Consider the following 15189-nt stretch of genomic DNA (forward strand, 5'->3'; position numbering starts at 1 on the left):
TGGCCTTATCGAAGGCAATATGTCAGTGACGGAATACGAGAACAAGTTCACTTTTCTTTTCCACTTTGCTTCAGAGATGGTAAGAGATGAAGTTGATAAGACTCGAAAGTTTATTTTCGGTCTTGATTTTAAAATGAGGCCGTTGTTAACAGTACAGGGCAACAAGGTTTATTATGAGGCAGTGGAAAGGGCATTGATGCTAGAGGCAGAGGCCAAAGATAAAGATGCAAGAAGGGAACAGTGGAAACAAAAGAGGAATGCAGGGTCATCGTCAGAGGGACCTTCATGGAAAAGGAACATGGGTGGTTCATCTCAGTCTCAGGGGCAGTAGTCAGCATGATCCGCTCCTACTACCCCTATGCCAGCAGGGTCTGGCAGGAGTGGTGTCATTTGTTATCGCTATAATCAACCGAGTCATTACAAGTCAGAGTGTCCACAGGCATCGGTTAGTTCTGGGGTTTGCTTTGGTTGTGGCTAGCAGGGCCATAAGGTTAAGAATTGTCCTAATCAAGAAGTAGGCACCGGTAGTGGCAGAGGGTCACAGCAGAGGCCGTCACAGTAGGCTATAATTCAATCAGGTTTCAGACCACCACCACCACAGCCTGTCATGTCTTCTCAGGGTTCACGGCTAGTTAGGAGGAATATTCCTACTATGTTAGTGCAGCAGTCAGGTGTTCAGGTTAGCAGTTCTCAGGCACAGGCACCACAGGGACATGTTTTTGTACTTGCACAGGCCGATGCATCTTCTTGTCCATCAGTTCTCAAAGGTATATTTGGTTCTTGGGCCCGTGTTTTGTTTGACTCTGGTGTATCTCATTCCTTCATATCATCATCATTTGCATTTGCATCGGGGTTAGAGGTCAGTTTCATGGATCGAATGTTGTATGTTGATATGCCAGTTGGGGTTTTAGTGTCTTTGAGCCGAGTTGTGCAGGATTGTTCCATTATGATAGCCGAGCGGACTTTTGTGTTTGATCTTATCCTCCTGGAGATGACTAGCTTTGATATCATTCTCGGGATGGATTGGGTAGCTTCCTTTCGTGCCACAATCGACTGTTTTAGAGGAACAGTCATAGTTTGCACTCCTGAGGGAGACTGTTTCTTTTTCATGGGAGATCAAAGTGATTCCCAACCTTCATCATTGTATGGAATTCGTGGACGGAGTCGTGGTGATTACTTCTTGGCTAGTCTTTTAGCCGAAGAAGATGAGGTTATGAAAGCGGTTTATCCGGCAGTCGTTTGTGAATTCTTGGATGTTTTTCTAGAGGATTTGACGGAGTTGCCTCTACACCAAGAAGTGGAGTTCACTATTGATTTGATGCCTGGTACCGCACCAATTTCTATGGCACCAATTGAATTGGAAGAATTGAAAAGGCAGCTTGACGTTTTAAGGATGAAAGGTTTCATCCGACCGAGTGTGTCACCGTGGGGCACACCGGTCTTGCTTGCTAAGAAGAAAGATGCTTCTTTGAGGTTGTGCATTGATTACCGGAAGTTAAATCATGCCACCATCAAGAACAAGTATCATTTGCCAAGGATAAATGATTTGTTTGATCAGTTGAGGGGAGCCAGTTGTTTTTCGAAGATTGACTTGAGGTCAGGCTATTCTCAGTTACGGGTTAGAGATGAGGATATCCGGAAGACAGCGTTCCGTACATGGTATGGACACTATGAGTTCTTTGTTATGCCTTTTGGCTTGACTAATGCGCCAGCGGCATTCATGGATTCGATGAATCATGTTTTTCACGATTGCTTGGACCAGTTTGTGGTAGTTTTTGTGGATGACATTCTTATGTATTCACGATCTCAGGAGGAGCACGAGATCTATTTGAGTATTGTATTGCAGATTTTACGGGAGCACTGATTGTATGCCAAATATGAGAAGTGTGAATTTTGGCTACAAGATGTGAAGTTTTTGAGACATGTTGTTTCAGAAGGTGGAGTATCAGTTGATCCATCAAAGATAGAGGCAGTTCTGAATTGGGAGCAACCCAATAATGTATTTGAAATCCACAGTTTTCTTGGTTTAGCGGGTTACTACCGAAGATTTGTGAAGAATTTTTCTCGCTTGGCAGCGCCTATGACCCATTTGACCCGGAAAGGGATTAAGTTTGCATGAAATGAAGCTTGTGAGTCATCCTTTCAGGAATTTAAGACAATGTTGACTACGGCTCCAGTGTTGGGGATACCTGAGCGTGGCTTGGGTTACGTGATTTATTGTGACGCTTCACGTGATGGTTTGGGATGTGTGTTGATGCAGGATGGTAAAGTAGTGACTTATGGGTCTCGACAGTTGAAGACTCACGAGTTTAACTACTCTACTCATGATTTAGAGTTAGCGGCAGTTATATTTGCCTTGAAGTGTTGGAGACATTACTTGTATGGTGAGAGATTCGAGGTGTACTCGGATCATAAAAGTCTCAAGTACATTTTTTCCCAAAAGGACTTGAACAACAGACAGAGGCGATGGGTTGAGTTCTTAGAAGATTACAATTTTGACTTGTAGTATCATCCGGGCAAGGCAAATGTGGTAGCAGATGCCTTAAGCCAGAAATCTCGTGGAACTTTGGCTAGTTTAGCCATTGGAAAATGGAAGATGCTTGAAGATCTGGCAGAAATGGGATTGCAGTGTTTTGATGACGATGTTTGCTGTGAGTCGGCATTCTTGTTTAGTCTTGTGGCTCAACCTACTCTTATTAGACAAGTGATTGAGTCGCATAGACAGGATCCGAATTTGGATGTCATTCACACTTTGATCTCCATTAGTGAGACAATGAAGGATTGGACTTTGCATGCAGATGGAGGTTTATAGTTCAGAGGTTTGTTGGTTGTTCCCACGGTTTGTCGTGAGGACGTCCTACGGGAGTTTCACATTTCCCGCTTTGCAGTTTATCCAGGTGGTACTAAAATGTATCACAATTTGAGACGTTAGTATTGGTGGAACGGGATGAAGAAAGATGTTGCATAGTTTGTGGCTAAGTGCCTTACCTGTCAACAGGTGAAGGCTGAGCATCAGAGACCAGCCAGTTTGTTGCAACTATTACTTGTAGCGCAGTGGAAATGGGAACATATTGCTATGGATTTTGTGACAGGTTTCTAAGGTCACGGAAGGGCAATGAAGCTGTATGGGTCATCATTGATAGATTGACCAAGATGGCTCACTTTTTGCCTATTAAGGTAATAGATGATGTAGAGAAGCTTGGTGTACTATATGTGAAGGAGATTGTAAGGTAGTATGGAGTTCCAGTAACCATTGTTTCAGATAGGATGCCAAATTCACTTCGAAGTTCTGGGAATGACTTCAAGCAGCGTTTGGCTCAGCGTTGCACCTGAGTACGGCATTCCATCCACAGACGGACGACTAGTCGGAGCGTGTCATCCAGATCTTGGAAGATATGCTTTGGGCATGTGTACTTGACTTGGGAGGTAGTTCGGAGGATCACCTTCCACTTATTGAGTTTGCCTACAATAACAATTATCAGGCAAGTATCCAGATGGCTCCATTTGAGGCATTGTATGGTAGACCTTGTAGGTCTTTTGTTTATTGGATTGAGGTGGGTGAGACAGCCGCCTTAGGACCTGACATAGTACTTGAGACTACCGAGAAGATTAAGTTAATCAGACAGAGGTTGCTCATATCTCAGAGCCGACAAAAGAGCTATGCGGATAGGCAGAGATGGTCGCTATCCTTTGAGGTGGGAGACCATGTCTTTCTTCGGGTTTCTCCATAGAAAGTGTTATTGAGGTTTGGGAAGAGTGGCAAGTTATCGCCACGATTCATTGGACCGTTTGAGATTTTGGACCGCGTAGGAGAGGTTGCCTACAGACTTGCTTTGCCACCATATATTGATACTACGGAAGTACGAGCCAGATCCATCTCACATTTTGAGTTGGGTTGATGTGCACATTGATGACGATGTTTCCTACGAGGAAGGACCAGTTCAGATACTTAACACACGGCAGAAGGTGTTGAGGAACAAGACGATATCATTGGTAAAGGTTTTATGGAAGCATCACGGCGTAAATAAGGCTACTTGGGAGCTTGAACATGAGGTTCGCTCCAAGTATCCAGAGTTCTTTTCTCCCTCAGGTATGGCTTGATTTTGGAGACGAAATCTTTTAAAGTTAGGGAGAATGTAATGTTTATATTTATATATATGTCTATTAAAAGAATGGGTAGGATTGTGAGTGGGGGACCCACCACCAATTGTTTTTAATTTTGTAGCTAAAGGGGCATACAGCCTCTCATTTTCTCTCTATCTCCCGACATACTCTCCTCTTTCCTTCAGTTTTCTTTTTTCTTTTTCTTTCTACCACAAAAACTTCAATTTCTTTTTCATTTCTTGGTATTTTTGAATATCGTTTGTGGCAAACTGAAGCTCATGGCGAGGTTTACAAGTTGATAGGAGCAATTCTTTGGTTGGTGCACTATAGAAAATTCGAAATCTAAGGCATAAATTTGGGGATTTTCATAATTTTAGAGGTAAAGGTTCCTAATTCACTTTTTCTTGCTCCTTTGTGAATCATCTTACTTGATTTGCTGTCGAGCATGTTAAATTGTGTTAGTTTTCCCTTGAAATGATCATATTGTTGTAATGAGATATGTGTCTATGTGTTTTAATCGTTATTACATGAAATATATGCTTATATGAATTTAATTTCATGTCTTACTTGCTTACCATGCTAGAATTTTGTTGAAGGAAGTATGTTATTTCTTTGGAACTTCTTGTGAAGCATGCTAAGTAGTTAAATCTTAAAATTGGTGTGTGATGATAAATGTTGCGATGACACAAAAGGCATGAATTATCTATGCACTTCATTGGGAAAGAGATGGAAACATGAATTTGAAAAAAAGAATAAATAATAAACTATATATATATATATATATATATATATATATATATATATATTTGGGAAAGAATTTTGAAAAAGATTTTGTGAAAAACTCGGCCGCCTAGGAGTTACCTAGGAGCTACGACGTTAGTGAGGCCTAGAGGGGACTAGGGATATCGCCCTAGTGTGGTTGAGTTACCTGGGCCCCAAATGACGCTATGGAGTTGCCATGGGTCAGGGACAGTGGCCAATCCTCCTCTCGTACCGCTATGGAATTACTATGGGACGGGTTCACTAACGGTTTGAAAATGATAATGGAAATGGTTTTGGAAAACGGGGACTGACATTACATGGCATGGCATCTCATTGAATGGCATATTTATTTGTAGTATTGGATTAATGATGTGTTATCGTAGCTATAATTTTACTTCCGGTATGGTATGGTCCCAATTTCCTTATTCCTATTCATTGTGTGAATTCACGAGGTCTCAAGAGGTGTGCCTTAGGCACTTCCTACTGAGCTTATGCTCACCCATTCATTTTAATATTTTTCAGGAAACGGGAATGAAGTGGCGAATGACGTTCCACCACAGGCCTAATTTGGATTAGAAGACCATTTTGCTATTTTTGTATCTAAGTCCATATGTTTTTGTAAATCCTTAGTTTGTTATATTCGGTATAGAGACTTATAGACTCGTGTTATTGTAATTATATTTTTGGAACTGTAATTATGATATTTGGATTATATAGCATGTAGTTGTTCCACCATAAACTGAACTTTGTTGATGTATAATGAATGAATGAATGGGATGCTGGAATGTATTATATGTTTTTGTTTTGTATCTTGTGTTGGGATAGCTTAGATAAGTCTTGATGGGCCAGGAAGGGCAATTGCATTTTTTTTATTTGAGCAGGTGGTTGTAGGCTCCTTTTTAGCAAAGGTCATGCTGAATTTTTAATTTTTTTTATAATTAATATTTAGCTTTGGGTCGTTCCATAAATGGCAGTTTGTATTTATAAGCAATAAAATGTGTGGGTTGTCTAGATTCTATAAAAAATATGAAATAGTATATAGAAGAAAACAAGAACATGGTGGAATTCAACATCACAATCGCGCGTTGTAGTGTGTCGTAATGATTAAATAAAATGAGTCAGAGAACAAAAAGATAAACTATAAGCTAAGCCTTCCTTTTGGATTTGCAAGCCACATTCCCTGCCAAACTTCGATTTTGTAGCCTCTTATACCTCTAATTTCACTCCAGTGTTGTACTTCTGAATCACAACATAAGTAGAATTTTCCTTTTTTCTTAAAAACTGAGCATATCAAGGAAGGTGAAATGGTTCATACATGAATTGAGGAGCCAATTTTTTTTTGGTTGCAAAATTTAGGACTCAGTGCTCAACAATGTGTTTTCTACCTGTTATTGTGTGAAATTATGGGACAAAGACAAAGTCACACCAGAGTCTTTCAGCCAATATGGTAGATGATATCTTCGAGTAGTGTTCTTCGATAAATTTTCATTTGTTCAATGATTTTGATGAATTCAGTTGTTCAGTATCTTCGGCATCATCAATACAGGTCTTATAATTTGTCGTCCTCTGGTGCTCCAACATCTTCTTAAGTTGCTTCCCTTGTTCTTCAATCTGCAATTGCATTACTCTTTGACTCTGAATGAGAGAAGTAAAAAAGAACGAAAAGTGTTAAAGGTACGAATATAATGTCAACGACTCGGTGATAAAAGGAGGTAACCAGTCCCAAACCTCTAGTTGTTCATATACGCGCCTCTGGACATCCATTTGCAGTTTTAGTGCCTCTGCTATCTGCGTGTTTCTGTCACAAAGGGTATAAACCAATGCTACGGTTAAATAGTCTTCTATGTTTTAATCGTTTAGTTGGCTAAGAAATAAAATTTCCCTTTCCCTCTTCAGTTGACATTTAGATAGTGATTTGACTTGGGATTTTTTTTTTCCCTATGTAATGATATAGTGAGGATGGATGATGTGATAAAAAGCTTACATTTCTTGATCGAGCTGTGGCATTAAGCTTAGACAAGTTTTCCTCTCACATTTCTCTGCATATGAAATAATGCATTCTGAGGTAGCAGAACAGACGAAACAAGTATTGATTCGAATGAAGAAGACGACTATTTGTTCATCAAGTATTAGAAAGTGAGTTTGTATATCAAAGCTTTTGACGGTAAGTGCCTAACAAGTAACTTTTGAAAAGGTTTGTGTAAGTGTGACAAGATGTTAAGAAGATCTTATATGGGCATACATAAATGCACAAAAGAGGTTACACACAAATTAGCATTGGATAAGTACATCAATAGAATGGAACTGTTATTTAGCATGGAGTTGGACCTGGAAAAAAAAAAATGGCACAACAAAAGGACAATGTGATGACTGAAACTTAAAAGTTCCATTGCTATTATCTGTGGTTCTGACATTTTATTCCCTCTATGAAATAATATGTAGATCACTCCACATTTCATATATCACGTCCTCTGAGGTTTTTGACTGGTAAGGAGCTCAAGAATTTAATACATAGCTATAAATCAATTTATAATGACAAAGATGTGACAGAGAATTTACCTTCGGCAGATTCTGTTATATATTTGGTAGCACGATATTTCTGGAAAAAAAAGAACAAAGATAGGCAAAATTGATTCAGATCTTTGGAAAATGAGGATCCAAGATCATCCAAATTTGAGTATATAGCATAGCTTGAGAACCTGCAAGTGACTTTTCATATGAAAGATGGTCAATCCTTCAGAGTTCATCAGCTTTAGGATTCCCTTTGGAGTTGCTTCTGCACACAACCAAATACGATTAACTACCACAATTTATGTACCCCTTTTTACATTGAGATTATTTTCCACATCACATACTTTCAGCACCCCCAAGGCGATTTACACACTCAACAAATCGCTCGTGAAGTTCTTGAGTCCACTTAATCCGTTTGTTACTTGGTATTGCAACCTTTGATGAAACAGAATTACAAATTCTATTAGAATGAACTTGAGGCTGCTTCTGTGGCTGAAGACACAAACTAGGCTCTTCAAGTTGAGACCTGGTTTGGTTACATCCAACCTGTCATAAGAATATATGTATGTTATGTGTAGACACGCACAAAAACTCGGTCAAAATCATTCCTTTTTCATGAATGATAACATAATTTCATATGATTAAAACGGGGAAAACATGTAAGAGTTGAAAATCTCACTATATGACTGTGATTTCCCCAAAAATTTATGTAAGGGTGTCTCTGGTTTGTGATGAAATTCTCAACTGCTGACTTATTCTGCAAAAGTGAAATGAGCTCGTTCCCTTTCATGTCTTTACATAGAGTTCTGAAGGACTCATCAGAAAATTTAGAGTTGTGAATGCTGTCAATGGAAGAATTCACAAGTAACTCTAAGGTATCTCTAGATTGAAGATTGAGGTAATTTCCCTCAGCTGAATCAACTTTAGAAGGTCGACCGGATGTGATAATTGAAGTATTGAACCATACATCTTTGGCACTCGAGATCAGGAAGGCTTGCTGTCAACACGACTACAACAAGAAACAGCAATAAGGTGCTTACTTCTATATGCAATCAGAACTGATTATATATATATATATATATATATATATATATATATTGAATCTCACGAGTCTAGATTTATAATTTTCAAGACAAAAAAGATGGGCAACACTAAAATTGCAGAAAACTGTGAAAGGAAAGGAAAAGAGCTAGTTTTTAGATATCACCATATTGATTGGATGGACAATGATATTTTGACACACCCAAAGCTAAAAATGATTTATGACAGAAATACAGCTTAGATGAAATGTTTCTGTTCATAGGTGAACATAAGTCCTAAAGAACAACATGAGAATGGCCATTCAGTATAAACAATAGTAATGAGTATATAATGTTGACATATGTATTTGAAGTCTAATAAATCCAAAACAAAATGTGGTCACAATGACAATAGAGTAATCAGGCTAGGAGTCTGGTGGGCCTAAAACATTTGAAAAAGTGCAATCATTTTGTTTTGAACCCTAACAACAACCATCTATATTTTGGCAACTTGGGGTTGGAGATTGAAAATGTGGAGAACAAAAATTGTAAAAACATATTTGTTCTGAATATACATTTCAAAGCGCTAATGTATGAAATGAAACCCAACACATGTATATGTCAACATGTATATGGAGTATTATTTTGTGCCGAAACTGTAAAGCATGCAAATATATATCAATAGATTAAAAATTTTTTTTTTTTAGAAAAAAAAAAAAAAAGAAAAAAAAAAAAGAACACTAGTATAGTGTTTAATATGCGAAAAAAATAAGGCTAAGCATAGTACTTTGTCAATTTAATAATGGTTACGCGGCTAAATGCAAATGAAAATGAAGGACAGGTATTGAGCGAGAAATCGATAGAGACAAGATAGCCTCCTTATTTTGTTAGTTTAGGGCATTGAACAAAACTATGGTAATATAAAATAATCCTTACATAACAAGGACAATTCCTTGCATTATAGCCAGCATTTTATCCATCAATATAAACAAAAGCCCTTTTTGGTTTCTTTTATCTGGATTTAGCATCCACCTGACCCTTGAATGTCTGAAGGGTCAATGTCCATTTGTTCATAATTGCTTTAACTTTAAAGGGCACTATGTACTTCAATAATTGATCATTGCAACTGTCCGATCAAATGAACCTACACAGTGGTCTTATCTTCTGTTGTTGCAAATAATTTAACTCAGTAAGAGTCATATTTAAAACACTTCCAAAGATTATTAAATGTTCTATTGTATGTCAAATTGATGTCTAAGATAGCGTTCCTAACATCATTAATGTTTGGATCAAACCAACCTATGCATTGGTCTTGTCATCTGGTCTATCATCATCTATGATCTATACAAGAAAGAAAATAAATTAATTCATACTTAATCCACTTGTAAAGCTTATTAAATGTTTGATGCTGGACAGATATGTTTATTCTAATATTATTCAGTAATCAAAGCTGAAAATGTGTTATTACATCTGAGCAACTCTAAAATATAAAAATACTAAAAAAAAACCTTAAATTCGAACATTAACAATAAGCGTAAATAAAGACCCTAATTTTTCTAAAATCCCTAATTTTATTTCTCTATCCTCCCATGAACGGGTGAGGTTAGCTTTTCTCATAAATAAGATATATCAAACAAATTGTACAAGTGAGTTTTAAATTCTAAGTGATAAAAGAAGTTCCAGATTTCAGAGAAACAAGTGAAGACAAGTACTCGATCTTCAGGTAGGTATATAGATTCAACAAATTGAGCTAAAAGGACAAGGACATGGGGGTGCAGAAACTTCCACCACTCCATCAAACATCTGAGTGACTTTCTTCATTGAGGGCCTCAAGGATGGATCCTCCTGAATGCACCAGATTGCCACCATCACTAGCCTCTCTACCCTCCTCATGTCATTTCTTGCCTCCTCCTCATTCTCTATCAGCTTATCAAGTCTTCCATCTTTGTAACAGTCATAAGCCCAATCAGTCAGTATTGCATCCTCTTGGTTCTCCCTTGCCATATCAAAGTTCTTCCTGCAACAAATTATCTCCAACAACATGACACCGTAACTATAAACATCCACTTTCGCGGTAATTGGCATGCTCCTGAACCATTCCGGTGCAACATATCCTTTAGTCCCTCTAATGGTGGTAAGAGTACGAGTCTGATCACTCATCATAAGCTTTGCCAGTCCGAAGTCTGAAATCCTCACAGTGAGTGAGTCATCCAGTAATATGTTTTGAGGCTTAATATCACAATGGATTATCTGTATGCTGCACTCTTCATGCAAATACATGAGCCCTCTCGCGATCGCAAATGCCATTTGGACTCGTTTGTCCCAATCAGGCCTCGAAATTCCAAAGAGGAAGCTAGCCAGTGTGCCATTGCTCATGAATTCATACACCAGAAGCCTCTGAGGCCCTTCATCACAGAAGCCAAGCAATCTGACTAAATTCTTGTGATGAGTATTGGCTATTGCACTGACCTCTGTCTTGAATTCCTTCTCACCTTCTTGCAACAACTTGTCCAACTTCTTGACTGCTACAACAGTTCTTGAACTCGACGATGACAACACCCCTTTGTATACCGTGCCAAAAGCACCTCTTCCTAGTTCTTCACTGAACCCTTCTGTGGCTACTCTGAGGTCTTTGTAAGTGAATGACCGGAGATTTGTTTCCAAAATACTCGGCACTCTATTGAATTTCTGTTTCTTTTGGTACGAGCCATAGAAAACTATTGAAATTGCCGGTACAAGGAGGAAGTTGAGGAATACTGAGACACCTAGAAGAACTGATCCAGCCAGAATCAGGGTACTTTGATCTTTCTTCCCCTTATTTGATTCTAAACATCGGTCACCTGATGATATATCAGATTTTGGTATTTTGATAAAAGCCTTCCCATTGCCGCTTTGGTTTATCCTCCCATTGGAGAGTGGCAGTTTCTTCTTATTGCAAACAACCCCATCTGCAAACACAGCAACCACACATTCGCAATCATGGAAGCAAGATCCACGGCACTCATCTTCATTAAAAGGCTTCATTACGTCATAGCTTGCAGAATGAGGCCAAAACGTGTTAGCCAACACACGCATATCATATAGATCTTCCGGCTCTGCAACACCTAGCTCACATTTCTGAACCCTGTCTTGCTTGCAGCCGTTGAATTCGTTATTCGGATCAGACAAGGAAAATCCTGGAAGGCACGTGCAGGCTGGCCTTCCGTTCGAGTCAAGTATGCAGTAGCTGTTAAAACCACAACTCCCTCCACCTCTCTCATCAGAAATGGCAGCACATATATCATTAGGCACGGACCACACACGGGACCATGACTGAACCGAGCACCCATTTCTCGGAGCCTTGGGGTGAGCATACTGCACAAAAACCCCGTCATAATCAAGGGTTGCTCTATAGTAGAAATCTCTTGCAGGGACTATATTTCCAGAAGTGAGGTTAGTAATATTTCCATTCCTTCCGAGAACATAGATGTAACCCGACTCACTAAAATTCACCAAGTAGCCAGAATTCATTGTATTTGCTCTATCAGAAGTATGACTAACATAATAAGGGTCATTTTCGTACTGTGTTGGCAAGGCAATGGTGTTGAGCACAAGATTGCCATCTGGTCGCAAACGGAGTTGGAACCTTCCTTTGGAGAAGTTGCTCTCCTTTTGCCTTGAAGACAGCTTTCCACCGACTTCCAATACTTGTGTTGGTAAGATGGTGTCTGCTGGAAGCTGGAAGCTCTCCCAAACATAGCCAGATTCATTGTTTACAAGAACAAAGTTGCCATTATCGAGCATGGCAGCATAATTAGCCCTTTCACGGATTGGCGCTTCCCAGATGTTTCGGCCTTGTGGGTCGTTGAGTATGAACCTTCCATCGAGTGTGAGATCGACTTTTGATCCTTCTGGTGCCGGATTATCTCCATTTGCATACCAGACTAGAGTTTTATCTGGGATTTTGTCGAACCAGATGGCGAGCAAGAACAGATTTTGATTGTCGAGACGATGAAATCCGAAGGCAAAGTCACCAGAAGGTGAATGCCAAGGAGAAGAGTCATCGGAGGCTTGAAGGGATGATCCCAAACTAATGTTAAGATTCGTTTGAGCAACTGCTACTAGTGGTAGAAGAATAGGAATTAGTAAGTATAAATGGAGAGTAAAAGGAACCATTTTTTTTTTTTTTTTGAATTTGGATATATACTTAGCAAGTAAGTTTGAAGAACTAGTGCAGAATATATAGCAGTTTTAGAGAAAAGTTTTTGAAAGTATATAGGGAAAACTAAGGCTATCTTAATCCCTTGAATAGTATTTTCCTATGACCAAGTCATGAATTATGTTGTAGAATATGTTTGAAATTTTGTGTGTGAAAAAAGGACTAAAGATATGTAAAATTAATGGAAGGTCCAATAATTTTGTACATCATCACATTTTTTTAATCTTTTACTCTACGGCATCTTTCTTTATGACCCTACAAGTGAGTACTATTTCCTAACCCCAAAATAAAATAAAATAAAATAATTGACTGGAAGTCCACTGGAAAGGAGGAAAAATGGGAAATAAATGGTATTCACTACAATTCCAACCAATTGCAAGATTTTAATTAGTCAGCAATCAAATACAATAAAGTTTTCATGCCCATTTCCGACGGTGGAGGAAGATTCAACATTTTTGGCTTTTCCTCTCACAGGTATGTTCTTAGTATGTTCTTTATTACGTGTGGGACAGACTTTGATTTAGTTTGTTCTTTATTATGTGTGGGACTGACTTTGATTTAGATTTGTTTAATACTTGTGACAATGGCTCAATTTGCAGTTTCATAAGATAATATAGTCCCCTACAAAGGCTAAAATGCTATGAAATAGATTTATTCCATTCTTTTGGAATAGTCAAATGAACACGATGTTGGATGGGTAAAACACACGCAAAACAGTAATAAAGAAAAATAGACAATCACATAAGAGTGCGCCAAACAATTTCACCGCCGTAGGACTTAAAAAAAAATACTATATTTTTTTTACCGTGCTGTCCCTTTCTCTCTCTTAACTGACACTTTCTCACTCTACATTTACTGCACCACTGATGCTCTAAGGAAAAAAAATAATAATAAAAAAACAGATGTGGTTGATGAATTTGGTGAGAAAAAGAAAAAAAAAAATGGTGGGCGGGACCCACTAACAAGATTTTTGTTGGTTGATGTTTTTTTGTTAATACACACAGTGCATCCGAAAGAAAGTGGCCTGGTCAGCAGTAGGTGGGAAAGAAGTAGCCGAAGTGGAGAGATAAAAAGGAAAGAAAGAAAAAACAAACATAAAAAGGAAAAAGTAATGATGTGGTGGGGCTCACTAAATAAATTTTTGAAAAAATTATATATAAATGAATTCAAAATTCCATATTTACTTAGAGACTTACATTTCTAAACCATTTTTTTTTTTTTTTTCTGAATTTGGATATATACTTAGCAAGTAAGTTTGAAGAACTAGTGCAGAATATATAGCAGTTTTAGAGAAAAGTTTTTAAAAATATATAGGGAAAACTAAGGCTATCTTAATCCCTTAAATAGTGTTTTCCTATGACCAAGTCATGAATTATGTTGTAGAATATGTTTGAAATTTTCTGTGTGAAAAAAGGACTAAAGATATGTAAAATTAATGGAAGGTCCAATAATAAAACTAAGGCTATCTTAATCCCTTGAATAGTGTTTTCCTATGACCAAGTCATGAATTATGTTGTAGAATATGTTTGAAATTTTGTGTGTGAAAAAAGGACTAAAGATATGTAAAATTAATGGAAGGTCCAATAATTTTGTACATCATCACATTTTTTTAATCTTTTACTCCACGGCATCTTTCTTTATGACCCTACAAGTGAGTACTATTTCCTTACCCCAAAATAAAATAAAATAAAATACTTGACTGGAAGTCCACTGGAAAGGAGGAAAAATGGGAAATAAATGGTATTCACTACAATTCCAACCAATTGCAAGATTTTAATTAGTCAGCAATCAAGTACAATAAAGTTTTCATGCCCATTTCCGACGGTGGAGGAAGATTCAACATTTTTGACTTTTCCTCTCACAGGTATGTTCTTAGTATGTTCTTTATTACGTGTGGGACAGACTTTGATTTAGTTTGTTCTTTATTATGTGTGGGACTGACTTTGATTTAGATTTGTTTAATACTTGCGACAATGGCTCAATTTGCAATTTCATAAGATAATATAGTTCCCTACAGAGGCTAAAATGCTATGAAATAGATTTATTCCATTCTTTTGGAATATTCAAATGAACACGATGTTCGATGGGTAAAACACACGCAAAACAGCAATAAAAAAAAATAGACAATCACATAAGAGTGCGTCAAACAATTTCACCGCCAAGGGCAACCGGAGGTCCTACTTTTTGGAAAAAAAAAAAGGTTTCTTTGTGTGGACAATGGCATAAATAATGATTGTAGGTCTTAAAAAAAAATACTATATTTTTTTTACCGTGCTGTTCCTTTCTCTCTCTTAACTGACACTTTCTCACTCTACATTTACTGCACCACTGATGCTCTAAGGAAAAAATAAAAATAATAAAAAAAACAGATGTGGTTGATGAATTTGGTGAGAAAAGAAAAAAAAAATTAGTGGGCGGGACCCACTAGCAAGATATTTGTTGGTTGATTTTTTTTGTTAATACACACAGTGCATTCGAAGGAAAGTGGCCTGGTCAGCAGTAGGTGGGAAAGAAGTAGCCGAAGTGGAGAGATAAAAAGGAAAGAAAGAAAAAACAAACATAAAAAGGAAAAAGTAATGATGTGGTGGGGCTCAC

The 15189-nt window shown here is 37.9% G+C and overlaps 2 protein-coding genes across 2 annotated transcripts; both read right to left on the minus strand.

Annotated features, from left to right (window-relative positions):
• Positions 1 to 5631: 5631 nt before the first annotated feature.
• On the minus strand, positions 5632 to 8371 carry LOC132299290 (myb family transcription factor PHL5-like). The gene is made up of 7 exons (XM_059795817.1): positions 8057 to 8371; positions 7722 to 7923; positions 7566 to 7642; positions 7426 to 7465; positions 6851 to 6905; positions 6595 to 6664; positions 5632 to 6501 (listed from the first exon to the last, which is right to left on the minus strand). The coding sequence occupies exons 1-7, from the start codon at positions 8165 to 8167 to the stop codon at positions 6352 to 6354; spliced, it is 705 nt and encodes a 234-aa protein (XP_059651800.1). The 5' UTR covers positions 8168 to 8371; the 3' UTR covers positions 5632 to 6351.
• Positions 8372 to 10108: 1737 nt separating this feature from the next.
• LOC132299291 (G-type lectin S-receptor-like serine/threonine-protein kinase LECRK2) lies at positions 10109 to 12721 on the minus strand. Its single transcript, XM_059795818.1, has one exon. It carries the CDS (start codon positions 12549 to 12551, stop codon positions 10134 to 10136), a length of 2418 nt encoding a protein of 805 aa, XP_059651801.1. The 5' UTR covers positions 12552 to 12721; the 3' UTR covers positions 10109 to 10133.
• Positions 12722 to 15189: the final 2468 nt, after the last annotated feature.

The sequence above is a fragment of the Cornus florida genome, unplaced genomic scaffold (assembly GCF_030987335.1).
Source record: "Cornus florida cultivar Cherokee Brave unplaced genomic scaffold, ASM3098733v1 CherokeeBrave_3.0.0_Hap2_Chr03, whole genome shotgun sequence".
In the NCBI taxonomy this organism is placed as follows: domain Eukaryota; kingdom Viridiplantae; phylum Streptophyta; class Magnoliopsida; order Cornales; family Cornaceae; genus Cornus; species Cornus florida.